This window comes from Tetrao urogallus (assembly GCF_951394365.1).
Source record: "Tetrao urogallus genome assembly, chromosome: 10".
Taxonomy (NCBI): Eukaryota; Metazoa; Chordata; class Aves; order Galliformes; family Phasianidae; genus Tetrao; species Tetrao urogallus.
Genome location: NC_136823.1, coordinates 3,086,581 through 3,112,397, shown reverse-complemented (window position 1 = coordinate 3,112,397; position 25,817 = coordinate 3,086,581). Strand labels below are relative to the sequence as shown.

The following is a 25,817-nucleotide window of genomic DNA, read 5'->3' as shown; positions in this document are numbered from 1 at the left end:
CATCTGTAGGTGGAGTACAGATGTAAACGCAAGGTGCTGACCTCAGACATTCTCTGCTTCTTCCTGCACAGCTCTTGAACCAGGTGCTGAACCGTGTGACAGCTGAAAGGAATTTGTTTGACAGAGTGGTCAACCTCCGTCTGCCAGGTGAGTCTGTGCATCAGCTCTCCATCCCTCTGCCCTGTTGAGAACATGCTGGAAGCCCTCAGACAGCAGGCACGTTGTGGCCAAGGTCATTGCAGAGGTGTGGGATCAGCAGCTGTATGGCTCTAGCTGTCCGCAGCAGAGGTGGCAGCTGGGCTGTGCCTGTGGCTGGAGAGGTGCACTGACCTGACATGGGTTAGACTGGAGCTGTCTGCAGGGCTCAGAGGCCTGGACTGATTTCAGTGCAGGTAGCAAACTTTGTTGCTGTGCATTGCATTGAGTAAAGGGCGGAGTAAATTCTTAAGACATGGAGCAGTTGGAGAGGGTCCAGAGGAGAGCCATGAAGATGATCAGGGGGCTGGAGTGCCTCCTCTACAAAGACAGGCTGAGGGAGCTGGGCTTGTTCAGCCTGGAGAAGAGCAGGCTGTGGGGTGACCTCATTGCAGCCTTTCAGTACCTAAAGGGAGCCTACAAACAGGAGGGGAATCAACTCTTGGAAAGGGTAGATAACTGCAGGACAAGGGGAAATGGTTTTAAGTTGAAGGAGGGAAGATTTAGGTTGGATGTCAGGGGAAAGTTCTTTGCAGAGAGAGTGATGAGGTGCTGGAACAGCTGCCCAGAGAGGCTGTGGGTGCCCCGTCCCTGGAGGTGTTGAAAGCCAGATTGGATGGGGCCTTGGGTAGCCTGGTCTAGCATTAAATATGGAGGTTGGTGGCCCTGCATGTGGCTGAGGGGTTGGAAATTCATGATCCTTGAGGTCCCTTCCAACCCTGATCATTCTGTGATTCTGTAAAGGGTGCACTGAATTGCTGAGGCAAGCTGTTTGCACCAGCATCAGCTATCTTCTTCCTGTTCTGCCTGTTGGCAGAGGCAGGCTCTGGGTACTGTGTTGTGAGCATCCCCTATTGACCATAAAACGGCTCGATCTTCCTGCCTGCTTGGCAGAGGACAGACCACCTTCTCCTTCTGGGGCTTGGAAGAGGCAGGGATGCTCCCTTGGGAGTGCAGTGCCCAAGCCTGGGGCTCATCAGTGGGGAAAACCCCTGTTTTTGTGGGAACCCATGGCCCCTGCAGCCCCCTGCAGAATCAAAGCCACAGCCCTGCATCCTGCCACCAAGGCTGCAGCCCCATCCCACCTGCTGTGCAGCAGCACTGATTCTGCCTTACACTTTTCCTTCTGTAGGACTGGAGAGCGTGGACCATTACCCCATCCTCGTAGCTGTGACAGGAATACTGGTCCGGCTGCTGGTGGACAGTGATGCTCAGGGGTGAGTGGCTTTTGGTTTCTTAAGCACAGTGCTGCTGCACATGGCATTACTTTCCCCATGTACATACCCTGGGAGATGCTGCAGGAGCAATAGGGGTGTGTGGGGACCGAGGTGAGAAGAGGTAGATGTTGGAGCGTTCAGCATGTTGGTGGCCTCATGCTGAGAATCATGACAGCTCCACACATCTTTGTCAAAAAAGCTCTCAGTGAAGCCATGCGTTGGGCTGTTGGTCTGTGTTGCCAGTGCTGCTTGCATCAAGCTCTGCAAACGGGCTCGTGCTGATGTCTTCTGCAGCCTGGTCCTGCTCTCTCCCAGTGCTGCCCTGCCGTTGTGCCCTGTAGGATGCTGTAGGAAGGGGCTCTTATGTCTGCCATGCACATCCTGCTTTGGAGAACATGACAATCCCTGGCTGTGCGCAGAGCAGAGCCCCATCTGGCCGTGCAGCTCAGCTATGCAGACAGTCTTTCTGCTTCTTCTCTCAAGGGCTCAAAGATGTACACAAATCTACATCTAATTATATCCTGCTCCCATGGCTGCTGCACCAGTCACACAGCCCCAGGGGTGACAGTGCCAAGTGCTCAGTGCAGAGTCGCTGGCAGTGGCCTTTCTGGACTCTGGGTTTGGGTGTGTTTTGCTCTTCCCCAAAATCCTGCTGCGTGAAAAGGGCAAACATCATAAATTGGACACCACAACTGGTTCCTTCCTCCTGGAGGGAAAGGAGAGGTGTCAAGCAGTTCCCCGTGTGCCTGGCAGGATGAGAAGGCCTCCCCCGTTCCCTGTCCCTAAAACATCTGTCCTAGGGCTAAAAGCTGTTTCTCTGCCCTCCAGCCCAGTGAACTTAGGAAGCAGGGTGCAGGATGGAACCTGCCAACTCCCAGCCTGCATCTCCCCTGCCTGAAAGCCAGTTGTGCTTTGGGCTGGTGACAGCCAGGCAGCCTAATGCAGGGAGGTGGCACAGCTCAGCAGCAGCCAGCACAAAGCTGTCACAGATGCTGAATGGCAATGTCCCCTGTGTGTGCCCACAGCAGCCAGGACAGCACGGTGACAAACCAGAAGTGCTGTACCCTGTTGTGCAGCTGAAAAGTGGTGAGTCCGAGGCTGTTTATCAGGGCTTTGCAGCCACCTCCTTGAACACTGGAAAGCAGAGGTAAATAAGAAGCAGTGGAATGGTGCAAGAAAGCATTGTGTCCTTATGGTGGGACTGGCTGAGTGGGAGAGGCACAAGGTGAGACAGGAGGAAGCCCAGGAAAAATTTTCTCCAAAACAAAATGCTTGTGCATTATTTTGCAAAGCCCAGCAATAATTCTGAGATTTGATACGCCACTGATCTATAAAAGGCAGGCAGGCTTTGCAGGGAAGTTGCTCAGGTCAAACAAGACATAGAAGTACCAAGGCTGAGCATCCCAAAGGCATCTTTGCTCCCAGAGCAGGGAGTAGGCAGCCTGCTGGTACCAACAGTGTAACTGTGGGCAGATAACTCTCAGGGAAGGAGAGCTGAGCACTCCCCTTCTTGTCAGCTCTGAGTTGGTGATCCAGGGCTGTGCCCTGCCTACAGGGTGGTTCTGCTCAGCACAGCACATTCAGAACCAGCAAACAGGGCTGCAGGACCAGGAGGTGCAGCGGGACTGAGTATGGCCCTATTGAGGTCTCTGCCCACAGTCACCCTAATGCAGGGAGGTGGCACAGCTCAGCAGCAGCCAGCACAAAGCAGGCATGGGGAGGTGTCCTTTTCCAAGGTCGTGAGCAAGAGGATCCTTCTTGGAGAGAAAAAGGAGAATTAAACCTTTATCGAGTTGGTTCTATCCTGCAGGAGATGGCTGCTGTGGGTTGTATTGCTGCAAGGAGCCAGCAGCAAGGAACCCATCCCCAGGTTCTGTCTGTCGAACCTGTTTATGTGGACCCAAGAGGAGACAGCCCTCCTTTTCCCTTTTTTGCTTGCTCTCAGTGGGGCAAGCAGGTAAGAGGATGGGATTCCCCTTCTGCAGTAGCACTACCTGGAGGTAGGAGTAGGAAGAAATTTATTCCAGGTCCCATCTGGCACCTCCCAGATTTCCAGAAACCGTTAGCAGAGCGATGACATCACATGAGTTTGCTCAGAGGAACCTCTCTATAGGAATTACCCAGAACTAGCTGTTGAGCTGCTGGGTTCCCTGCAGAGAGCTCTGCTCTGGAGGGTGAGGACAAAGGGCAGGAGGACCTCCTGTCACCTCTTTGCTTGAGTGAGCTTTCTCTGTCTGTGAGCTGACCAGGTGCTGGGGGCTTTGCCCTGGGATGGCACGCACAGCAGGGAGAGCAGGGCTCTGCACAGTGCCCTGGGTGCAGCAGGACGTGGCCTGATGCCTCAGCTGTGCTGTCCAGCAGGATAGGCTCAGCCAGGCATCAAGTCCTCCTATTACAGCCTCCTGGCACAAAAAGGGCCATTAAGCACAGGAATAGGGAACATTGCCTGGGCTGGGATGTGAGGAGACAATTGATACATGGTGTGTGTTAGTCCGAAATGCACTCCTTGGTTCTGCGAGGATGGCTGTGCTGCTCGCAGTGAGGCAGCACTCAGTGCCCAGCACCAGCTCTGCTGAGCCCCAAAGCCTGGCCAGCCAGTCCTGGCACTGGCACTGGGGTAAGGAGGAAAGCTGTGAGGTGGTACCCGAGCATCCTGCAAGAGCTGCTGGCCTGGGCAAGAGCAGAGCCTGAGGACTTTCATGCTCAGCTCACTCCTGAGGGGTGAGCCTCACAGATGGGCAGGGTGCAGGATAGAGCCTGCCTGCTCATAGTGGGGTCTGCAGCAGAGCTGTTCCTGTCCCCACAATAGAGACGTGGCAGCAGCATCACTGATGGTGCTCCCAATGCTAACGGGATGCCCGTGTGCTCCGTGCTTTGCCAGGCCCTAATGACCATGCCTTGCTTTTATGGGGAGGAGAGAGAAGGTGGGAGCTGAGCCTGGAGCTGCTCTGAATCTCTGGGACCATGCCAAGGACCCGGGCAGCCTTCAGCCAGTATCATCCCCCTGTTTGTCTGCTAAATAATTGAGCAGATTTTCTATTAAGCCTCCTTTGGACTGAGCTAATGGAGCCAAGTTGGCCAGATCTTGTGTAATGATCCTGATGAGAGCGAGTGATGGGGGAAAGGGCAGTTCTCCGCAGGTGTCTGCGTGTGAGGGGACTCACTTGGTGGCAGTGGGGCTCTGGTTTGGAGGGCTGGGATGTGTTCAGGAGTTTGGTGTGTTTGTTGGAAGCACAGCTGTGATGGAGCCTTCCGGGGGGCTCGCAGGGAGTGCCACCCAGAAGGTGGGGAGGACAGAGGGAAGCACTGCGGTCACCTGGCTACGGACTGCTTCGCTCACTGTGCCCTGAGCAGGGGGTGCGCAGGCTGGGGTCTGCCGTGCCCTGTGGGGATGGCACGGGCTGGGGCACCAAGCTTTGCTGCCTGTGCCTCTTTGGAAGTCCATGTGTGTGGTAAGGGAGGGGCCCAGGTGCAATCAGCACCAGGGTGGGAGGGTAGGAGAGAACCAAGATGTGGAGCGTGGGGGACAGATGATCCTTGGTCCCCGCACACCCGTGTTGCTGTGCTGCATGCCAACCCATGGCGTGGCAGCCAGCCAGGCCAGAGTGATTACAGGTGGCTGCCAGGAGGGGATGGTGGTGATGGAGACCATCTGCTGTATTTCCAGCCCTGCCTGTTAGGGAGGCCATGCCCGTGGCTGTGCTTTCCCTGGCTGAGATTTACCATTCAAGCTGCTTGAGGGACTGCTCTGAGCATTACAGCACCTTGCTGGAGCTGCACTGCAGGGCTGAGTCCTTTCCTGGCACCAGAACAGTGTGACACACTGCGATGGGGTTTTCCTGGGAAACAGGGAGCCCTTGTGACAGGCACTGAAACAGCCATGTCCACGGCACTGTGGGATGGGGTTGGGCAGCTGCAGGGGGCAGCAGGCCCCTTGCTTTGGGGTGGATGGTACCAGCCCCTCACCTCAGCACCTCTCTGGAATGCTTTTCTGGAATCTGAGGTGAAGTATCAGCATGCTGCCATGATGCAGCAACCACATCCCTCAGCAAGGGATGGCTTTGCTCACGCAAAAGCAGGGCGGTAGGATTCCCATTGTAAAGGGCAAACCCGTATCCCCCTCAGTGGGATCCCTGCATGGGAGCAGAGCCAGGGGACGGTACCACCGCAACACCCCAGCCCCAGCAGCAGCTGGCACGGCCGCTCAGCATCCCGGGCTCATTAGCAGTGCTGTGCTAACACAAGGGGACAGCGGGTGCAGGCAGTGAGGCAGGGCCGGCAGCAGCTGTCAGTCCCCATCCCTCGCCAAGCAGGGGCTGCAGGGCTGATGGCACGGGGCTGCATGAGGTCGGTTTCAGGTGGCGAGCCCGAGCGCTTTAGGCAGGGCTGACTTTGTGCTGGAAATAAGCTGCTTGTCTCTGTGCTGGAAGAGTGGAAGGATGGGCGAGAGCTGTGTTCTCTCATGGTGACTGTGCAGGGGTGGTTGTGTCCCTGTGCTTGGCTCCATGTCCCTCTGTGGTCCCCCCCTCCCTCAGTGTCAAGGCCAGCCTGCTCCTGAGCAAGTAAATCTCCCGTCCCTCTGAATGCTGCTGGTTCCTGAATGTGCTGTGTGCCACTGCTGCTGCCCCCTCCCCCCCTCACAGATGTTACCTCCTGGGGACAAGTGACCAGAGGCCCCCCCAGCACTCAACACTGCATGTCACACTAACCCCACGCAGATCATGGGGGTCCTGTAGCGCCCAGCCCAGCCACCCTGCCGTGAGGACGAGGAGACACACAGCCCAGCATGAGCTTAAAAAAATAGGCATTTTTTTATTCAAATGTAACTGGAGAGTGATGGCCCGAGAGAGGAGAGCATTACTCACATTTATTGACAGGCTCATTAGGTTACTGCCTCAATAGCTGTGCTCGAGCAGCACGCGTCCATCTCAAGGAGAAGCAGCGAGCACAGGCAGTGCAGGAGACCTCAGCGTCCTTGGTGGCATGGGGAGCTGCAAGCAGCGCTGCGTCAGTCACCTCCTGGTGCCCGACATCACTATGTTCAGCTTTGGGGGTGTTCAGAGGCAAAAACATGCGATGTTTGCTTGGCTGGGTGCTGAGCCCCCTCTTTGCCACGCGGTCCCCCCGTGGATGCGTGGGGCCACAGGACCGCGCTCCCTCCACTCCAAGTGGCTGGGGACAGTGGCATGGCCATCTCTGAGAGCCCCCCCGAGGACAGCACTGGGGGGATTGGGTTGGGAGCACTGGGCTGGATCTCGCACACCCACGGCCACAGCCCTGGCATCACTGCTGCCTGGACAAAACAGGGATTGCAGGCGTGCTGAGTCCATCAGTGTTGCCCTTGTGTCAGCGGCTGAAGCGGTGCAGGTGGTGCTGAACCCCCCCCCCCCCTCCCTCCCACCCCCCATAGTCAGGCTGAGCCGCTGGGGCTCGGTGATGCTCTGAGCAGGCGAACAGCTCAGCCCCCCTACGACACGATGGGGGTGTCTGAAAAGACGGAGCTGATGGACTCGGTGTCCGACCGCAGCTGCAGCACCTTGGGGTGCCTGCCGTCGGGGAGGCCCTCACCGGGCACCGGGCGCTCCTTGCCATCCAGCACCTCGCGGGCAGGCTCCAGGAAGGCCACGTGCTTGCTGGCCCTGCGGCTGGGCCCGTCGGTGGTGGGCGGTGTGGCGCTGAGGATGGAGGACTGTGCGCTGCACTCCTGCGGGGGGCTGGGGGAGGCCGTCCTGCAGCACGGCGGGCAGCGGCACGGCGTCACAAACAGGTAGACGAGCACCAGCAGCAGGCTGACGATGCAGCCCAGCAGCGTGGTCAGGCCGGTGCTGAACGCCTCCCCGTCTGGCTTGGAGTAATGCACCGTCACGTTGACCTCGCACAGCCGGCTGACGTTGGGGCCGTTGATGGCCAAGCAGACATAGACCCCGGAGTGCCAGGGCCGGGCGGATGCAATACGCAAGCTGCCGTTGTGGAACACCTCGACGGAGCGGTTGGCATTCCCCGGGGGCCAGATGGGCTCGTGGTGTGGGGAGATCCACATGTAGGCGACGTGGGGCAGGCTGGCGTTGCAGGCCAGCAGCAGCACCCGGCCCACCGTCACCGGGAAGGACACGGGCTGCGCGGGGTCTGGCTCGGCCGAGCAGTTCTCAAACAGGTGGTTGTACTTGAGGAGCTTGATCAGGGAGCGCGGCACGGCGTCGGATACCTTGCAGGTGTGCTCCTCAAAGAAATCCCGCACCGAGCTGAAACCCCGCTGCCTCCAGCGCTGCAGCATCAGGTAGAGCGGGCAGCTGCAGCGCACGGGGTTGTTGTGCAGGTAGAGGCCGTTGCGGACGTGCTCAGGCAGTGCCGCCAGCTCCTCCACAGGCAGGCTGCTCAGGCTGTTGGAGGACAGGTCCAGCGTGCGCAGGCTGAAGTTGCCCAGGCCCTGCACCGCGTGGAAGGGGAAGGAGGTGAGGTTGTTCCAGCTCAGGTACACCTTCCTCAGCCCGCTCAGCTTGGCGAAGGCGTTCTCGTCCACCCGCGCGATGCGGTTGTTGTAGAGCAGGAGCTCCTCCAGGCTCACCAGCTCCTCGAAGTAGTGCGTCTCGACGGCGCGCAGGCGGTTGGAGGACATGTCGAGGTGCCGCAGGCGGGACGCGTTGTGGAAGGCACGCGGGGACAGCTCGCCGATCTGGTTGTGGCCGACGTGCAGAGCCTCGAGGTGCGGCAGCGCGGCCAGCCAGCCGTCCTGCAGCTGGCTCAGCGCGTTGTGGCTCAGGTCCAGCGTGGTGGCGGTGGGCGGCAGCGCACGGGGCACGCGCTGCAGGGTCTGCCGGCTGCAGCTCAGCAGGTCGGAGGTGCAGATACAGGCGGGGGGGCAGCTGCGGGGCGGCGAGGCGCGCGCGGGACACAGCTGGAGCAGCAGCAGCAGCAGCCACAGCTCCGCGGACGCCCACGGGGCCATGGCGTTTTTCGGCGGCCCGGGGCGGTGGGGACTCAGCGGGGCCGTGCTGCCCTACCGGCTGCTGGCAGAGCCGGCCACGGGGGCCGGAGCAGAGCTAAGGGGCGGCATGGCCCCTCGCGCAGCGCCACGAGTTGCGGGGGGACCGCATCCAGCACGGGTGCCGCGGTGCTCCGGTGCTCACCCAACGCCTCCCAGCGCCGCTCGTCCCCGGAGCGCCAAGTTTCTTAGAGCTCGGCGCCGCGCATCGCCGTGCCCGGCCGCTTCCCGGGTAGCATCTCCCGGCGGCCGCCCGCTCGCCCCTACTTACGTGCTGGCGATGCGCAGCGTGGGGGCTGGGCGGGAGCCCATTGGTCCCGGCGTGGGGAGTGGTGGCCGCGGTGGCCGGGCGGCTCGGCGCGTCCCTCCTTCGCGTGCTGCGGTGGGCAGGGCGGTGCGAGTGCTCGTCCCAGGGGGTCGCTTCGGAGACCCCCGGCCGTGCGCAGCCTCTGTTCCTCCTTCGATAGCGGCAGCCGCTGCGCCGCGCTGACCTCCCACACCCCGGTGCGTCCGTCCCTCGCTGCCCTTGTCCCGGTCAGCCCTTGATGAGCTGGCGGGGACCCCCTGGCACGCCCATCCATGGAGGCAGGCTGAGCCCAGGGATCCCTGCGGTGGAGAGGGTGTTACTAGCAGGGGCAGCCGTGCGGTGAAGGACGTGCAGGAATGTCATTGCCAGCTCCTGGGCTCTTCAGTGGGAAGCGGAGAGCGTGGATGGGGAATTGGTTTCCATTAGGGAAGCAAAAGAGCTCATTTGGCTGCTGTGGCTGCTGGGCACTGAGGGGCTGTTAACCCCCTGCTCCCCAGAGCAGCTCAGCCGGCGATGGAGATGGAGACTGCTGTGCCCAGCTGTGCCTTTGCTGGAGGTGGCCACGGGGCTGTGGCTGGGGCACAGGGCAGGTGCCTGATGGAGGCAGTGCCTGAGCAGCGCTGGGAGCTCTGAATGCCACATTGAGCCCCTCCTCTGTCCAGAGCATCCCTGCTGATGCATGAGGCCTGAAGAGGCGCAACTGCTCTCTCCCTCCTCCCTGCCAGGGTGCTGGCACACCGTGGGGACACCGTGTGGTGTCCCTGAGGTGCAGATGTGCTCCAGTCCCGGGCTGCTGTGGTGCTGTGTCCTCACCCTGCAGTGCTGGTGCCAGCTGCTTCAGCCACCCTGCATCTCCTAGGGCGCAAGCCGGCACCTGAGCCTGAGGTGCAACCTTGGCAAATGCCAATGCAGCACATCAATCCGGGGTCCTGCAGCAGATTCCCAATGGGATGGTAGCGGAGGAGGGGGGAGAAGGAGGAATGCCCTTTGGCTGCCTTGGTGTGTGCTGTGGGAGCCTGAGGACTGGGGGCTACCACCATGCTGCATTCGCTTTGGGACAGCTCCTGCAGAACAAGCCAGCTGCGTGGTGCTGGGGCACAGCCAGAACCATGTCTGGGAACATGGGGAAACAGGCAGAGCCTGTCTGTGTCTTTCCCTTTGCAGGGCTGAGCGCGCGACGGTGGTGCTGCTGGCGGACCCCTGCTTCCAGCTGCGCTCCATCCAGTACCTCCTGGGCCACGCCGAACCTGCAGCCATGGCAGCAGCTGCTGCGGCCACAGAGAAACGCCACTTCTCCCTGAGCACATGTGAGTGATGCACCAGGCTGGGGCAGTGGGCTGCCGGCCCTGGGGGCAGCACTGGGCACTCAGCAGGCCCAGCAGCACTGGGCACTCAGCAGGCCCAGCAGCACTGGGCACGCAGCAGGCCCAGCAGAACTGGGCACTCAGCAGGCCCAGCAGCACTGGGCACACAGCAGGCCCAGCAGCACTGGGCACGCAGCAGGCCCAGCAGCACTGGGCACTCAGCAGGCCCAGCAGCACTGGGCACTCAGCAGGCCCAGCAGCACTGGGCACTCAGCAGGCCCAGCAGCCGGGTGCCACGCGGCTCTCAATGCGGTTCTGCCCCCAGACACGGAGTACATCAGTGCCGAGGAGCTGTCCAAGGTGGACAAGATGCTGAGCCATCTGAGCGAGGAGTCCAAGCAGGCGGCTGCCACCACGCTGGTGAGTGTCCTCCATTCCCATCCCCACGCACAGCTCTGCTGCTCCAAACTCGCCTGCAGCCCCGGCACCGCTGCCCCCCAGCTCCAAGTACCTCTGCTAAGCACCCTCCTGTCCCCCACAGCCCACCAGCGAGGAGGACCTATGCCCCATCTGCTACGCACACCCAATCTCTGCCATCTTCCGGCCCTGCTCCCACAAGTCCTGCAAGTGAGTATGAGCAGCTCCTGCTGGCCCCAGCTCCCTGCAGCATTTGGGGTTCGGGAGTGCTTACGCTCTTCTTCCCCCCCATCCCAGAGCCTGCATCAACCAGCACCTGATGAACAACAAGGACTGCTTCTTCTGCAAGGCCACCATCACAGGGGTGGATGATTTCACCAAGCCGGCCGGCTCCTAATGCCTGGCCCTGCATGTGGGTCTGTCCCTAACACAGGACAGGGGCTGCAGGGAGGGAGGGGCCATTCTCAGGGAGGGGAGCGCGAGGCCTCATTCCCACAGCAGCCCCGCGTGCAGTGAGCACTGCCTGGGGCCGGGCTGTGTGTTTGGGCTTTGAGACTTCGGCCCTGGCTGGGGGCTGACTTCATGAAATGCAGCATTAAATTATTCTTCCTTACACAGTACCAGGGTGACGTGAGGAGGGAAAGCCGAGCCGGCTCTGGGGGCTCCGCTGTGCACAGATGATGCTCAGAGGTAGATGGAAATATAAATATTTAATCTAAACAGAACCAGGAGAGAGCACAGCGGGCGCTACATGATGATGCGTGGCTCTGGCACGGACTCGGCGATGGATTTGTGTGGCAGCACGTTGGCCCCATTGAGGTAGAGCTCGTCGTTGACAATGACATCCTCACCGAGCACCGTCACGTTCTCCATGCGCACCTGTCCCAAGAGCTGAGTCACACCCAGCCCGCTCCAGGGCATGGGGCCATGCTCCTGCTGTCGCCCACTGGCACCACAGTGCTTTCCTCCTCCCTTTGGCTACAGCCAGGAGGCAGGGCAGGATCTGGCCCAGTCCCTCTAGAGCCCCGCAGCACACGCCTCCTCACCCACTGCCCCACAGAGCAGCTCCAGCCCACAATGCAGGACTCCAGCCAGGAGTGGGAGCGGATGCGGGCCCCCTGCAGCACCGTGCAGCGCTTGATGCGCACCCCGTCCTCCACCACCACACCAGCCCCAATCGTCACGTTAGGGCCGATGACGCAGTTTGCCCCAATCTTGGCACTAGGATCCTGCAAGGAAAGAGGGATTAATCACAGAAACCCCAAGGTTGGAAAAGACCTGTAAAATCATCCAGTCCAACCATTCACGGATAGTTCTCACTAAACCATGTCCCTCAAAACAATGCCCAAAACTGCAGTGAGGCTGGGGGCACAGCTCAGCCAGCGTGGGGATGGCAGGGCCTGCTTGAGGAAAGCAGTGGGAGGATGGAGGTGAGGCCGTACAGTGTGTCTGAGGCTGGCACTTACCACCAGCACATTCCCCACGACACCGGGCCCTGAGTGCAACTTCTCAGGATGCTGCGCCCGCAGTGCCTGCAGGTACATGCACATGCCAGTGAGAAAGTCTTTGGGCTGCCCGATGTCCATCCAGAAGCCTGCAGGGACAGAGCCTCAGCAACAGCAGTTCAGGTGGGGCCTCAAGCACGGCCAGGACCCTGCTTGGGGCCTTACCCTGCAGCTCCATGGCATAGAGCTGCCCATCCTGCGCCATGGCTGGGAAGATCTCCTTCTCGATGGATGTGGGACGCAGCTGAAGGGACGGAGACGGGTTGTGGGCTGAGCATGAGGACACAGCCTCCAGACCCAGGCCCCAGCTCCCAGCCCAGCCCTACCTGGATGCGTTGCAAGATGCCGGGGCTGAAGATGTAGAGGCCGGCGTTGATCTTGTTGGATACGAAGACACGTGGCTTCTCCACGAAGCGGCAGATGCGGCCGCTGTCGGGCTCGCTCACCACCACGCCGTACTTGGCCGGCTCCTCCACGCGAGTGACCACGATGGAGCCCTCGCCGCCGTGCCGCCGGTGGAATTGGGCCAGCGCCGCAAAGGGGAACTCGCAGATCACGTCGCTGTTGAGGACGAAAAAGGGCTCCCCGCCCTCGGCCAGCAGGTCCCGCGCCAACGCCAGCGGTCCCGCTGCCCAGCTGTCAGTGCCACTACGGGGCCGGGGACAGCCCAGCCTCGAGCTGGATGCTGCCTGCGCCCATCTCGGTGTCCCCGCTTCCACCAACGTTCCCAGCCGCCGGCTGTCACTCAGCCGCCGTCGATGCTACCTTCGCTCATCCCGTTGTCCCTCGTGCCCATCGGCCTTCCCAGCCACCGTCCACACCGCCCGTCCCCAGCCTCGTGCCCATCAGCTTTCCCACCCACCGACCGTCAGCAGCCCTCCGTCCCCACCACCCGCGCCCATCCCAGCATCCCCGGCGCTGGCGGCGCTCTCGGCCACCGGGCTTCACGCACACCCCTCCCAGCGCCCCTCCCGCCGCCCGCCCCTACCTGTGCCCAGCGGCTCCTTCTCGTGGGACAGGGAGATGCGGATGCCGAGCTGCGGGCAGAGCCGTCAGAGCGGGGCGGAGCGTGGCGGGGCGGGGCGGGGGCGCGGGGGTCCCTTACCCGCTGCTCCTGTTCGCGCATAGCGGCCTCCAGCGCCTCGGACATGTAGCTCACGGCCAGCACCACGTGGCTGACGCCCGCCTGCGGGAGCTGGCTGGTCAGGGGGGCGGCGGGGCGGCGGGGCCCGGCTTCCCCCCCGGAGCGGCCCGTACCTGGCGCAGCGCCTCCAGCTGGTGCAGCAGCAGCGCCTTGTTGCAGAACTCCACCAGCGGCTTCGGTCGGCTCAGGGTCAGCGGCCGCAGCCGCGTCCCGAAGCCGCCCACCAGGATCAGCGCCCGCATCCCTGAGTCCGTGCCGACACGTCAGCGCCGCGCGCGCCTGACGCGTCACCGCCGGGCCCGCCCTGAGGGGCGGGGACACCAGTGCCTCAACCAATGGGAGGCGGAGCCACCACTGCTCCCATCCAGTGGGAGGCGGAGCCATCGCTGCCCCAACCCAATGGGAGGCGGAGCCACCACTGCTCCCATCCGGTGGGAGGCGGAGCCACCGCTGCCCCCACCCAATGGGAGGCGGAGCCACCACTGCTCCCACCCAATGGGAGGCGGAGCCACCACTGCTCCCACCCAATGGGAGGCGGAGCCGCCCCCGCGCACTCCCGCCCCGCGGACACACGCAGACTCAAGGCCAAAACCAGCTCCTTTAATGCGCGGCGCTGGGCGAGCACGGACAGCGGATAGCGGACGGCGGACGGACGCGGCTATGTACAGGCGGCGGCCCTCCGCACCGGGGGCGAGGGAAGGCGGCTCCGGACAGCCCGGCCGGGCACAGAGCTGCTCCCGCTGCCCCGGGCTCCTCACTGCAGCCCACCCCGAACCCCGCGGCTCGGCCGGGCAGCGCGGCCGCCCGCAGAAGCGACGGAGGGAGCGAGCGGAGGGGAGAGCGGAGCCGAGCCGGGGCAGAAGTGCCGCGGGATGAGGCGGGGAGAGCAGGAAGGGAGCGGCCGGGACGCAGCAAAGACACGCGGGGCGAAGGGGCCGGGACAGCAGCGAACGGAGCGTCCCCGGCTCGGGAAGCCGCGGGCGGAGCACGGCTGGGGGGGGGGGGGGCGGGCGCAGCCCAGCGGTAATCCGTGCCGGCCGGGCCTCTCCAGCGCGGAGCCCGGAGCAGGACGTAGCGCCGTGCCTGCAGGAGCCGGCAGGCCGAGCCCGCGGAACAGAGAGATCCTTGCATACAAGCGGCGGGACCGACGATTACGAGGAGAACGGTTGAACGCCCCGCTGTAGGGCCGGGGTCACGTTAACTGCTACAAGTACTATTGCTAGCCCACGAGCTGAGCTGTGGCTTGGTCGGGGGCCCAGGGCAGAGTCACGGTGGCAGAGCCCTGCCCGCGCTGTCCCGGGGCCTGCCCAGGGCCGCAGGGGCAAAGACAGCACCGGGAGTGCAGCGTTTCCTCCCCCCGCAGCTCTGCCCTGGGTTGCATTTGGTCATTTTATTTCCCCGTTTGGGTCGGTTATTCACAGTGCCCAAACAGAAGGAAAAGGCAGCATCAAAAGCAAAGGCCCAACGGCAAAACAGAGGGCAGAGCTAGCACTGCCAGCCAGGGAGCATGCAGAGCACCTGCCCCATAGAGCCTGCCGGCTGCTGCTCCGGTGCCCTGGGAGAATTTCGAGCCAAGGCCTTGAGGAGGCTGCCGAGGCAGGAGGTTCCCCAAGCCACAGCTGCAGCCCTCCAGAGCCCTGCGTCCTCCTGCTTTCCCTGCCCTAGGGCCAGGTCCCCCCTCCAAAATACACATGGGAGGAGCAAAGTACCGAGAGCCCCAGCAGGCAGCCATAAAGCCCCCTAGAGGAGGGGGAGCTGTTGCGGTCAGTTTGAGGAGCTCTTCCACTGTGCCTCCCTTCAGCTCTTCTCTCCGAGTACATTTAAAAACAGTGGAGCAATACAATTGTTCTAAAACTGAAGTGGCTGCTGTTCCCCGTGGTAGGAGGTGGTCGTGTCTGCTCCAGTCACCAGGACAAGAATAAGCGGCCATGGCCCAGAGCTACTGGTTTCCCTCACGCAGCTGTTCCATGATGTTGATGAGGCTCTCCAGCCCAAACACATAACCTCTGTCAGGTCCGTCGTGCACAGTGGGGTCATCACGGAAGCCTTTGAATGTGCTGTGTGCAAAGTCAATCATACGCACATCCACCATGGGGTGTGGGGGGGAGCTGGGCTCCATGCTGCCGCCATCCTGAAGGCTCTCCGGCACAGAGCTGGCCATCTGCTTCAGGCGCGTCTCCGAGTGGCACTCCACAAACATCTCTGCCCTGCTGTCCTTTCCGTCGTAAATGATGAGAAGGGAGCTGGAGTAGAAGCGGTAGGAGGCCTGCCTCTCCAAAACTGCCTTCAAGCTTCGGAGTTTGGCAAGGACAGGCTCAAAGAGGTCCTTGCGCAGCTCTATGCCGTTGTGGAGATACTGGTAGAGGGCATTGCGGAAGCCCTCGATGGAAAGACCACGTCCATAGTATTTATTCCTGCATAAGTAATGCCCTGTGTTCAGCTGGTAGACCTGGAACACCAAAGGAAATGCACATCAAGTGGGAACACAAGGTTAAGGCAACACACGGAGAGCCCAGAGCTGCCTCCTACTGACAGGGCAGAGGGAACTCACGTCACCACCACACCCAGGAGACAGAAGGAGCAGCCCTGCTGCCCCCTGCATCCCCACACAGCTTATCATGTGATTAGATGTGATTAGCCCTCCTTGCTTCAGTCTGTGGGCAGAGATATGGACTATGAGATGCCTCTGCAGGCGGGGAAAGGACTGGCTCTATTGCACGACAGCAGCATCAGCAAATCCTTGTGCTCAGGGTGTAACCACAATAGGAAAACAGATGTTTAACTCTCAACACATGGATGAACGGTAGAACAGAAAGACATCTCCACCAGTGCTGCAGCTCTAGCTTAACACCAAGCAAGAAGAGCAGTTGTTTTAAAAAGTCCCCATGTTTTCTGCAAACAAGCAGACCACCGTGGGAGAAGCAAGTTCCTTTGCTCTGGGCTTTTACATGAAGACCAACAGTATGTATCACGAACTCCAGCACACCCACCCGCTAACTCAGAGCTCGGCAGCAAACATTAACAACTAGAAGCTCCAGTGGGACTGGGAAAAGGAACGTGCAGCATCTGCAGCCTCGGGGATTCCTACCTGCATCCCACACACTCGCACGCCCAAGGTGGCAGAAGTGCTCTGTTCACACTTCTTCATCTGCCGAGCAGCCTTCTCCTCAGAGGCATCATCTCCGTGCTGTCTGGTCCCCATCTTCAGATCAAGCACGCAGGGAAACTTGAAATGATGCACCACATTCTCCAGCAAAAGGAACTCTGAGAGACACGTCAAGGAGAGCTCCCCAGTCAGAGACGCTGCCCCAGAGCCGCCACGAGGAGGGATAGAGGCCAGCATGAGACAGGCAAACAAACAGGAACCAAAGAGGAAGTAGAACAAACTGGGAAGGTGAAGAAAAGGACAGAACCCAAAGAGTGACACATGGGTTTTGGCAGCTGGTAGCAGAAGTCAGCCTGGAAAGTGCCAGGCCCAGCCCTAACAGAGATCACGAGAGGCTTACTGGAAAGCCCAGCAGGAGGAACCAAGGAGCAGAATGCTAGCATCAGGAGAAATGCAGCGTGCCAGCAAGGGCTGGTGATACTTGAGGGAGAGCTCGAAGGCTAACCAAAATCACAGTTTAACCACGTGGATTAAGAACACAATCCCCATGGACTGAGAATTCAAGGCTGAAGTAAGCAGCAGTTCTGTTATCAGCATGACCAGAACTGCAGCACTGACCAATACAGGGGGGAAACTGGAGAGGCCACAAAGGCAGGAAACAGACTTGTAATGGGAAACTTCAATTAGCACCACACACAATGGGCACACCTTCCATTAGGGCACAACGCTGAGAGCAAACTTGAGACAATCAGTACAGCAAAGGAGTCCCAGAGGGGAGGAATAACCCCAACGTTTGCCCTGTGGGTCACAGTTCAATGTGTTGCTCTGAAATGGCAACAGCAGCAGAGCTACGTTAAACTTGCAAGGGAGTTCAGCATTTAGAAAAAAAAATCTACCAGCAAAACTACGTTTGATTTGAAAGAGGAACTCCAGAAAAATAAGGAAGCGTGTTAAAAAAAGATAGGACAGCTATAGCATCACTTCTCTGCAAGTGATGTGGAGTCCATTTAAAAATATACGTTGGGGGCTCAAAGCACACACTTGGGAATAGGAAAAGGAAGGCCACAGTTAAAACGTGGAAGAATAAAGCTATTAGAAACAAGGTTGTTTCTAGGCAAGCAAAACAAAAATTGAGCTCTGGCAGGTGAAGCAAAACCAGAAATTGTCACGTTAAAACAAAACAAAACAGCAAAACTGTGTGAGGAATGAATTGCAAAAGGCAAAGGAAACAATCCTTCTTAGGCCATATGAAGAAGCCATTCAGACTGCTTGAAGGGCTTAGAGCACAAGTATAAAAGGAGCTATGGGAAATGGGAGTACAAAGAGACTCTAAAAAGAAGCACTAATAATTTATTGTGTTTAGTGGGGATTCCCAAGCCAAAACTCTTTTTCTAAATACAGATGAGCTGAAGTTAAAGTGCCAGCAGAAGAGCTGTACATCCAGCAAGAACTAACGAATGACAAATAATCAGAACAGGGCAGTCTCACCCAGAGCAGGTCACAGGACAGGGCAGTCTCACCCAGAAGCACTGCAGGTCACAGGACAGATCTACTTCCACTATTAAACAGGAACTGCAGCTCATTTAAAGCTGCCTTAGTGCTAGGAGACCAAAGGGAGGCCATGGCAGTGCTGACTGGCAGAGATCTGGGGAACTGCACAGTGTCACAGGCGTGCCACACAGCTCAGCTGGAGGCAGTCCTGCAGAACACAAGCTGGTAAACGACTTCTCAGGGAAGGATCAAACACAGCTCCTGTGGAAGTCACACCTCACAAACACCCTGGGGTTCTTCAGCAACTTTGACGAATGCAGACACAAAGTGTCAAGGCAAAATGAAATCTGCGTGAGGATGGGGAGATCTGGGCAGTGCCTCCAAGAGTCCAGGCAACAGAATGAGGACGAAGCAGCTGGCAGTCAATTAATTAGCTAGCAAATGAAAGAAGAAAGGAGATGGGATCTCTGACTGGTCACACAGAGTCATTGACAAGGCCTGCGTGGGGAGAACCATGCTGGTCAACGAGTGATCCAGAAAATGGAATGAGGTGACAAACAAGTCAGTCAAAGTTCCAAAAATGAGGAGCAACCACAAAAAAATCCCAAAAGCACCTTATGGTGCCCACCTGGTCATTACATGGGTAGACACCGTCCAGAGTTAACGTGCAAGATGATGAACACAAGGAGAAAAAGGTTGTTATTTTTAACCCCAACGTCTAAAGCAGTGGGTTTTGAAACAGCTATTACAATCCGAAATGGTGTTAAACAAACAAACAGCATTTACAACAAGAGAGTGTGCCACAGAGCACGAGGAAGTAGAGACAACAGCGCTGTATGCCAGTGGAAATGAAACCTCTGGTTCACCAGCACCTTCTGTACAGTGTGCAGTTCTGGTCACCATTTCCAGAAGGATGCAGAAGAACTGGAAGAGGCTCAAGAAAGGTGACAAGGACGATCATAGCTCCTTCCCAAGGGATTACTGAGCAGGCTAGACCTGCATCTGCTGCTGGGCAAGGTCTCATGTGAAGAATTCGATAGTTCAAAAAAAAAAAAAAAAAAAAAAAAAGAACAAGCCAACTCAGAGAAAGTCCAGAAGAAAAAACCAAGTACAGGAAACTAGCCAGAAACATGGCTTCTCTGAGTGTCAGTGTCACAAATCAGTGGTGTTGTTTGACAAGTAGGAAAGAGTAGGAAAAAGAAAATTTAATACAGCTTTGATTGTGCAATGGATGGGGAAAACATTATTCTTAACACAAGCCAAGGGAAACACAGGCCTAGCTGCTTCCAGCACGAGTGTGTAGTGTAGGCAGCACGGCAGCAGCAACCTGATGCACTCGGTGCCCTCCCCAAGGATACTGTAGAGTTTTCTCTCCTTGGACTCCGAGCGCATGCGGCTCAGCTGCTGCTTGTGGCAGCGCAGGCTCCAGGGGTTATGGCTGATCTTCTCAGAGCTCAGCCCACTGTTCCCATCCAACATCTGAAATGGAACATCTGAGTGGATGTGCAAGTCCATCCTGGAACTCTTTGCCTCCTGGATGCTGCTGGCATAAACACAGAACAAGGAAGCATGTTAGGATCCATGCATTCTCCAGATATTTACAAGTCATACCTGCACACGACCTCCTCCTGCTGCTTCCTCTCCTGCTGCACGCCTCACACTACTCAAAAGCTGCCAGCTTAACAGCAAATCCTTGCTAACATCCCAGGCTGTGGACCCATGCTTATATCCTCAGGTTAAGGACTGGATGGTCTTTGAATCTGCATTTGAATCTGCTCCCCAGGCTTTGCTTCCACTTCCAGCTGTTATTCCACGTCAGAAGCATTCCGCTTGGATGAGTTTGTCTACAACTGGGCTCCTAACGTAGCTTGCAGTGCCACAGTATTGCTGGAATAGCAACTGCAAGACAATCTAGCAACTTCTTGTACAGAAGTACAAAACACCCTCAATAAATGGAGGACCAGAGCTGAAAGTGGAAAGAAATATTTCCTGGTGTAGGGAACCTGCTTTGGCAGGGGGGTTGGACTCAGAGATCTCTGGAGGTCCCTTCCAACCCCTACAATTCTGTGATTTCCCATTTGCCACGTTGTCAGTGGACCCTCACAAGCTTCTACCTTTCTGTGCTGTCACCGGCCAGGCCAGGTTTTTCCTCCTTGTGCTCAGTGCCACTGCTTGACCTGTGAAGGCTCCGACGCGAGTGCTTGCGTCGTGGCTGGTCCCTCTCTGGCATGTCATCTTGCTCCAAAGCTTCGTTCTCCATGTAGGGATATGCCACCAGATTAATGTAGCCATCGCTGTCTCCCTCAAAACAGACAGACACCACACCTGCCAGAAAGAAGGGACCTGTCAGTGCTGTTTGCCAGCAGAGGAAATATAATTACTAGAATACAGGCATTCAACAACACAGAATAACCATAGCTCACAGAGCAGAAAACCAAATGCAGAGCAGCAGAACAAGGTTCAGGATGATGAGGGGAGAAGTCAAACATTTTTAACACAGCACAGAGGAGAAATCTCTGCATACAGGAGTGCTGTTACTACAGGAGTGAACAGTTGGTAACAGCAGTAGAAGCTGTGGCACTGACAGGAAGTTAAGCATGGCACTCCTAGCCCAGAGTGCTGACATCCCGATGTGCTGCACTAAGGGAAATGCAGCTGCAAGACTGATGAGGGATGGATGGTTCCCCTCCATTCAGTCTTGCAGTGTAAAATAAAACAAGAAATATCAAACTAGAGAAAGTAAAGCAGAGTCTACCAAGCTGCTGAAGGGGGAAAAGCATATGAAATGTGCATTTAGTTCATTTGGGTTGGGTATCTATGTCAACAGCAGGAACACGTTTGCAGGACAAGAGCATTCCTGGTCTGCTTTCCCCGCTCCAGCACCTGAGCACTGGCACTTCGGTGACACCTGCTGCTTGTATCTCAAGTCAGCCAGTCTTGCAGAAAAGGGATCTGTGAGGCCCCAGGGCTTCCTAGTGATAAAAAACAGGAGGCCATGGAGCAAAAACTTTGTGCCAGCTGAAGGCAGTCAGGTCCACGTGTGTCCTGGCCACCGTTACCTTCCAAAGGCTCTTGAAAAACACCACATTCCCAGGGAAGATAAAGATCTTTCACGGCACCAATTCTGAATGTATCTAGCTGGCCAGCCACGAAGCAGAATAGCTGGCAATTTCAGGTAGGGCTCACATCTTTGGGGCACCTCCAGCCCTGAAAATGAGGCAGTCAACATCTCTCAACTCACAGAAGTGAAATTATTATTTTTTAATCAGCTTGTCACCAGTATCAAACAGCTGCCAAGAATACTGGGCTCTACATGGACTGAATCTGAAGACTTGCCATAAAAGTGATGGAACATTTCACTGCTCAGTTGATAGAGAACATCACACTACTATTCTTCCCTACCTGCACATGACAATGCCAACAAGGTAAGAAAGCTCCACACAAGTTCTGAGAAGCTCAGGACTCCAGCATGTCACTACATAAATGATCATCCAAGCCCTCTGTCTGCCTGGATGCGCTCCACAAGTCACACCTCTGAAGAGGCAATCTTAAGAGTTACATACGCGTGCTCAGAAAGGAAACATCATCTTCTCCAGAGCAGCAGGAGCGACCCCTGGGACCAGCAGGAAACTGCACTGGAGCCTCAGATGAAATCCCATACTGTAGTGGAGATGCACATCCCGTGCCTTTAGGCAACTAGGAAATATGATGATGATGCGAGGTCTCCATCTGGACTATCAGCTTCATCAGTTTTAAACACATCTCCTGAGGAAAGCCTGACATCACATCGATTCCAGTAACAACAGATTCCAGGTGGGATTTCAGATGGGTCACCAGAGCCCCATATGGATCCAGAGTGGCTTGAGGGTACAAGAGGACCCATCTGTTGGAGATGGTATCTTTCAGTCACAGTCTGTATACAGACACAGGTAGGTAAGCTGACACTGCTTTCAGCCCTTCAGGAAACAGCCAGATCAAATGGCACGACCTGGAGGCCCCAGCTGTCCCTGAAGCGCAGTCCTCCTTGTGCCACACAGGAAGGAAGCAGCAGCAGAGTTACCCTTCTGCAGGGGAACACATGGCCCCAAGGTACCTTCTGAAAGATACAGCAGGCAATCGATTTGCTACAATGATACAGGCACTGGAAAATTCCACTCCTTGGGAGCAGCTGGGGACAAGGCTCACTTCACCTCAGCGCTCAGAAAGAAACACTTCCTGCTTCAGCAGTTTTCTGATAGGGGTCCATAAAAGAGCTGGGATGAGGAAGCAGTAAATTATGGGACCGAATGCACAACTGCTCGGTGCGTGACCTAACTTCACTTGCTCAAGGTCAAGGCAGTAGGAACTGACAAGAACTTGCCAGTAAAATTACTTCTGTCATAACCTTAAGTGTCAGACTACAACAATTAGATTCTGTCTGGAGGGATGAACACACTGAGCACAAAAAAGAGACCTCCCCCCTTCCCAAAAGCTCCAATCACATCGCTACCCTGCAAGAGAGGAGAACACAACTAAAAAGCGAAAAAGACAGCGACACACAAGCAGCTCCAGGAAAAGGAGAGGGCGGCTTCACAAACCACGTCACCCCGCTGCAAGGTGACAGCAGGCCTCACCTTTGTACTCAGGCGTGAACTCCTTCATTTCTGGAGGCAGGGACTCATAGAAGCGCTGCTCCCTGGTGATGAGCGGCTTGCAGACGGTGTGGTCGTCGTAGCGCATCATGCTGCTGTGGCCGCCCACCTGGTGAATGAAAGGCTCCAGCAGCACCCCCCGGTCTCCAGATTTAGTGGCATTCTTGCCATACTTGCCCACTTCCATGGTTTGACAAACACACATTGCGTTGGGCACCAGTTGAACTCTTGGAGCATGGGGAGAGCCACAAAGGCTGGGAGATGCAGCTCAGCAGCGCTCAGGCAGCCAGGTTTTCCCCCTCTCTGTCTGCTTCCTTGTGATGATCTGGAAAGGCAAACGAGAGTCCTGTGAATGGAGAAACACTTGTACTCATGCTCATCTCCTAGGAGAAGTTTTTGCTGTTTCTCTGTATCTGCAAGTGTCCCTCTCGTTCCCCATTTTCTTCCCACTTGTTCCAGCACGCTCCTCACCATCTCTTTAATCGTGTAGGGAAACACATGCTAATTTGGAGTCTGTCTCTTCCACCTCCAGTAGGGTTGACAGGAGACAGGGAAAGGAGGAGGTCTGAGTATCCTGAGGCTCCCATCTTTACAGAATGCCATTTCCTTCCTTCAGCTCATGTCACCAGAGAGGCACCGTGGTAACGGAGCACAAACGGTGAGCTCCAGCACAGCCAAAAGCAAGCTCACACCCACCCAGCAGGGACAGAACCAACACAAGCAGAACAAGTCCTTGAAGAATCAGAATCCCATTCCTTCTGCACATCTAAGCAACTCCTGTTCACCTCCTGCCCTGACACCATTTCCTCCTTTTCTTTTCCACTTCTCTCCAAGCTATGACTTGGAACATTTTCAGAATACAAGTGCCATAGCCATTCTGCTGCTGTATCTAAGTGGCTTCCCCTTGGATCCTCTCCTTTAATACCCAAAGCCCTTCAGAGCAGCTGGTTCCTCATGCTTTTATATAGCCCACTCACACAATAAGCCTGGGCTTTCTAAAGGTAGGCAAGAGGGACTGTCAAATCCAAATGAGATCTGAAGTGCTTTGGAGAAGACAGATGCTCTTTAAATGTTTGCAGTCTGCCTGGCACAGCCACAGGATGGCGAAAAAGCAAAGCTGCCCGAGTTAGCTCCAGATGCTCTGGCCTTTCTAGCTCAGACTGTAGCTGCTCCTGGGACTGCTGGAGAAACACCGCAGCACCTCCTCACAACAAGCAACCACCTGAAGTCTCTGGCACAAGAACCCCACGGCAGCAACAATGTCTGAAATCATCACGTTGGAACAGCCCGCATGCAGGGGCAACAATGAAAGCCTGAGGGACCTGGGAGGCCTGAATGCAGCCCAGGCTATCCCTCCTGTGGCCACGGGATGTCTCTGCATCTACACCCCGGCACTGCTGGGCCACGATCTGGGGGGAAAGCAGCTCCTCTGGCTCTTCCTCGCTTTCTGGTTCAGCAGCACAGAAGATGCAGCTCCGGACATTACAAAACTGGAGGTGATACTTTACAGTATGGCTAACACAACCTGACCCAAAAGGTCCCAGCAGCAGAATGATGCTTCTCTCTGCTGTCTGCACATTTCCCTCGCACTGGATTTTGGGACGGTTAAGTGCATGTACGTACATTTCTGTTGAATCATCTCACTGATCCAATGGAAAGCATTTCCTTTTGTGGTGGCTACGTGACCACACTGTCCTCACACAACTACATCCAGTGCAAAGGGATGCGAATAGTCAGCTTGCTGGTGTAGAAAAGGGACAAAACATCATTTCTGGATCACAGGATAAGGTTTAAGTCTCTAAACTCACACAGAGCCTGAGACATACCACAAAGACTAAAACAGGCTGTGGATTTCTCTCCTCCCTCTCATTTGCTTTATCAAAAAGGCAGAGTTCTAGCAGCAGAGGCTTGCCTATATACTTCTTAGCTTGGTTTGATAGCAGCTAATATCCAAGAAGCAGCAGGGTGCCAGCACCTGCAACACACAAACACTGCACAGTCGAACACTTTGCAGACTTCAGACTCCCTGTGCCTATGCAGCTTTCCTTTAGATTTGGTTTCCTTTATTTTTACAATAATCACAGCAGAGTTTTCCATTATTCCAAACACAGGGGACAACTTCACACCCTCCTATAGTTTAAACTTCACGGGACACGGGTGCTAAAAGGGTCCCCCACATCCAGAGACACACCTACAACTCCCAGTTCTGGAACCAGCCCAGTTCCCACTGCAAGTCGGTTGCAACGTGTCTCAGGGTCTCCACTCCACCAGCAGCAGAACGAAGCACTAATGTCCCTGTGTGAGACAATGGAGACTCTCCAGGTATGCTCATTAGCTTCAGACACCTTCATTAACTTCAGACAGATAGCACAGATATCCAGGCAGACACGCACACCAGCAGACTGTTTTCAGATTCACCTCTGGGCAGATTTTAGCCATCAGAACAAGAGAGGGGACGCCTGGCCTACTTTAAGAAGGCTGCTGAAAGATGAGCAACACCTACGAACACGCCATCTGAGTCACTCAGAGGACAGCAGCATACCACACCACGGGGTCACATACAAGTAAACGTGAGAAAAATCCTTTGTCCCCAATAGCATTTAACAGAAGAGGAAGCTAACTACAGGGCTTGGAAAACCAACATGTTACATCTGGGAGCGGGAACCGAGTGACACTCAGACCAACCCCAAGAATTATTACTAAACATGGACACTATCCACAAACAGAGACAGAAGAATCCCAGCAGTTTCAAACAACTATAAAGCAAAAAACACCAAAAACCTATTTGAAGGCCTAAATATTACTCATTCTTCCTCTGTTAAACAAAGGCAATGGTTCAACTATTTTAGCTGGCTTGTGAAATTCAGAGTCCTTCCAGTTGGACTGAAAAATAGCCTATAATCCACACAACAGCTTCAGAGAGACGGGGTCACCCAGGCACATCTTTTGGTGGTGCCCAACACTGCAGTCACAGATCAGCCAGCAGCAGAACACAGAGGGCAGTTTAGCACCCCCCTTCCAAGCAAGACAGATCGTCCACCAAGTGACACTTGTGAAGGCGAGGGTGAGCAGAGCACTGGTAAGTGCACGAGGACACAGCACATCCGATGTCCCATTATCCCAGCCACTGTAGTGGAAAAGGACTGGCTCCACAATATTTAAATCTGAACGCATGCTCTGAATTCAAGCTACATACCTCACCTGTCCAACACCAGGTCCTTAATGGCACAGACACCAAGAACAATCAGCTGGGTTTTCCTGCAGTGGCACAAAATCTTTCCAAAGAAAAAGACAGACAAGGTAACCCTGAGCTCCACAGTCATGAAGCGGAGTGAAGCCCACTGCCCTTACTGATGCTGCCCTTCAGAAAGGTACGTGCCACAGCACAGTAACAAACTGGTTACGTGTTCCTAGATCCAACCAGAGGATCTCACGGATCCCCAGCTGAGGTTAATGTCTTACCAGACCTCCCCCAGAGCCAAGGAGATGGCCAGCACTAACTGAGGGGACCCGGGGTG

General features: G+C 56.5%; 4 protein-coding genes across 6 annotated transcripts in view; 1 reads left to right on the top strand and 3 right to left on the bottom strand.

The window, feature by feature from the left end:
- The window catches only part of RNF123 (ring finger protein 123), a gene marked incomplete at both ends in the record, with an annotated part of 42,625 nt that extends 31,806 nt beyond the window's left edge, over positions 1-10,819 (top strand). Inside the window, 6 exons of the mRNA XM_079540131.1 lie at positions 72-147; positions 1,328-1,412; positions 9,866-10,008; positions 10,331-10,425; positions 10,547-10,632; positions 10,720-10,819. Of these exons, the coding sequence (XP_079396257.1) occupies positions 72-147; positions 1,328-1,412; positions 9,866-10,008; positions 10,331-10,425; positions 10,547-10,632; positions 10,720-10,819 (585 nt within the window). The remainder of the gene's footprint in view (positions 1-71; positions 148-1,327; positions 1,413-9,865; positions 10,009-10,330; positions 10,426-10,546; positions 10,633-10,719) is intronic.
- Positions 6,880-8,358, bottom strand: AMIGO3 (adhesion molecule with Ig like domain 3; the record flags this gene model as incomplete). The annotated part of the gene is made up of 1 exon (XM_079540120.1): positions 6,880-8,358. One exon carries the CDS (start codon positions 8,356-8,358, stop codon positions 6,880-6,882), a length of 1,479 nt encoding a protein of 492 aa, XP_079396246.1.
- A 350-nt stretch (positions 10,820-11,169) lies between the features above and the next one.
- On the bottom strand, positions 11,170-13,313 carry GMPPB (GDP-mannose pyrophosphorylase B; the record flags this gene model as incomplete). 2 transcript variants are annotated; one of them, XM_079540348.1, is made up of 8 exons in its annotated part: positions 11,170-11,313; positions 11,379-11,651; positions 11,889-12,016; positions 12,093-12,171; positions 12,254-12,555; positions 12,916-12,964; positions 13,033-13,113; positions 13,185-13,313. In XM_079540348.1, 8 exons carry the CDS (start codon positions 13,311-13,313, stop codon positions 11,170-11,172), a joined length of 1,185 nt encoding a protein of 394 aa, XP_079396474.1. The 2 variants fall into 2 exon arrangements, with proteins under 2 accessions (XP_079396474.1, XP_079396475.1); XM_079540349.1 differs by having other exon boundaries at positions 11,170-11,301; positions 11,469-11,651.
- Positions 13,314-15,010: 1,697 nt separating this feature from the next.
- IP6K1 (inositol hexakisphosphate kinase 1) lies at positions 15,011-22,504 on the bottom strand (the record flags this gene model as incomplete). Of its 2 annotated transcripts, none has more annotated exons than XM_079540165.1 (5): positions 15,011-15,520; positions 16,160-16,335; positions 19,027-19,211; positions 19,783-19,993; positions 22,282-22,504. In XM_079540165.1, the coding sequence occupies 5 exons, from the start codon at positions 22,502-22,504 to the stop codon at positions 15,011-15,013; spliced, it is 1,305 nt and encodes a 434-aa protein (XP_079396291.1). The 2 variants fall into 2 exon arrangements, with proteins under 2 accessions (XP_079396291.1, XP_079396292.1); XM_079540166.1 differs by having other exon boundaries at positions 19,027-19,208.
- Between the last annotated feature and the right edge of the window lie 3,313 nt (positions 22,505-25,817).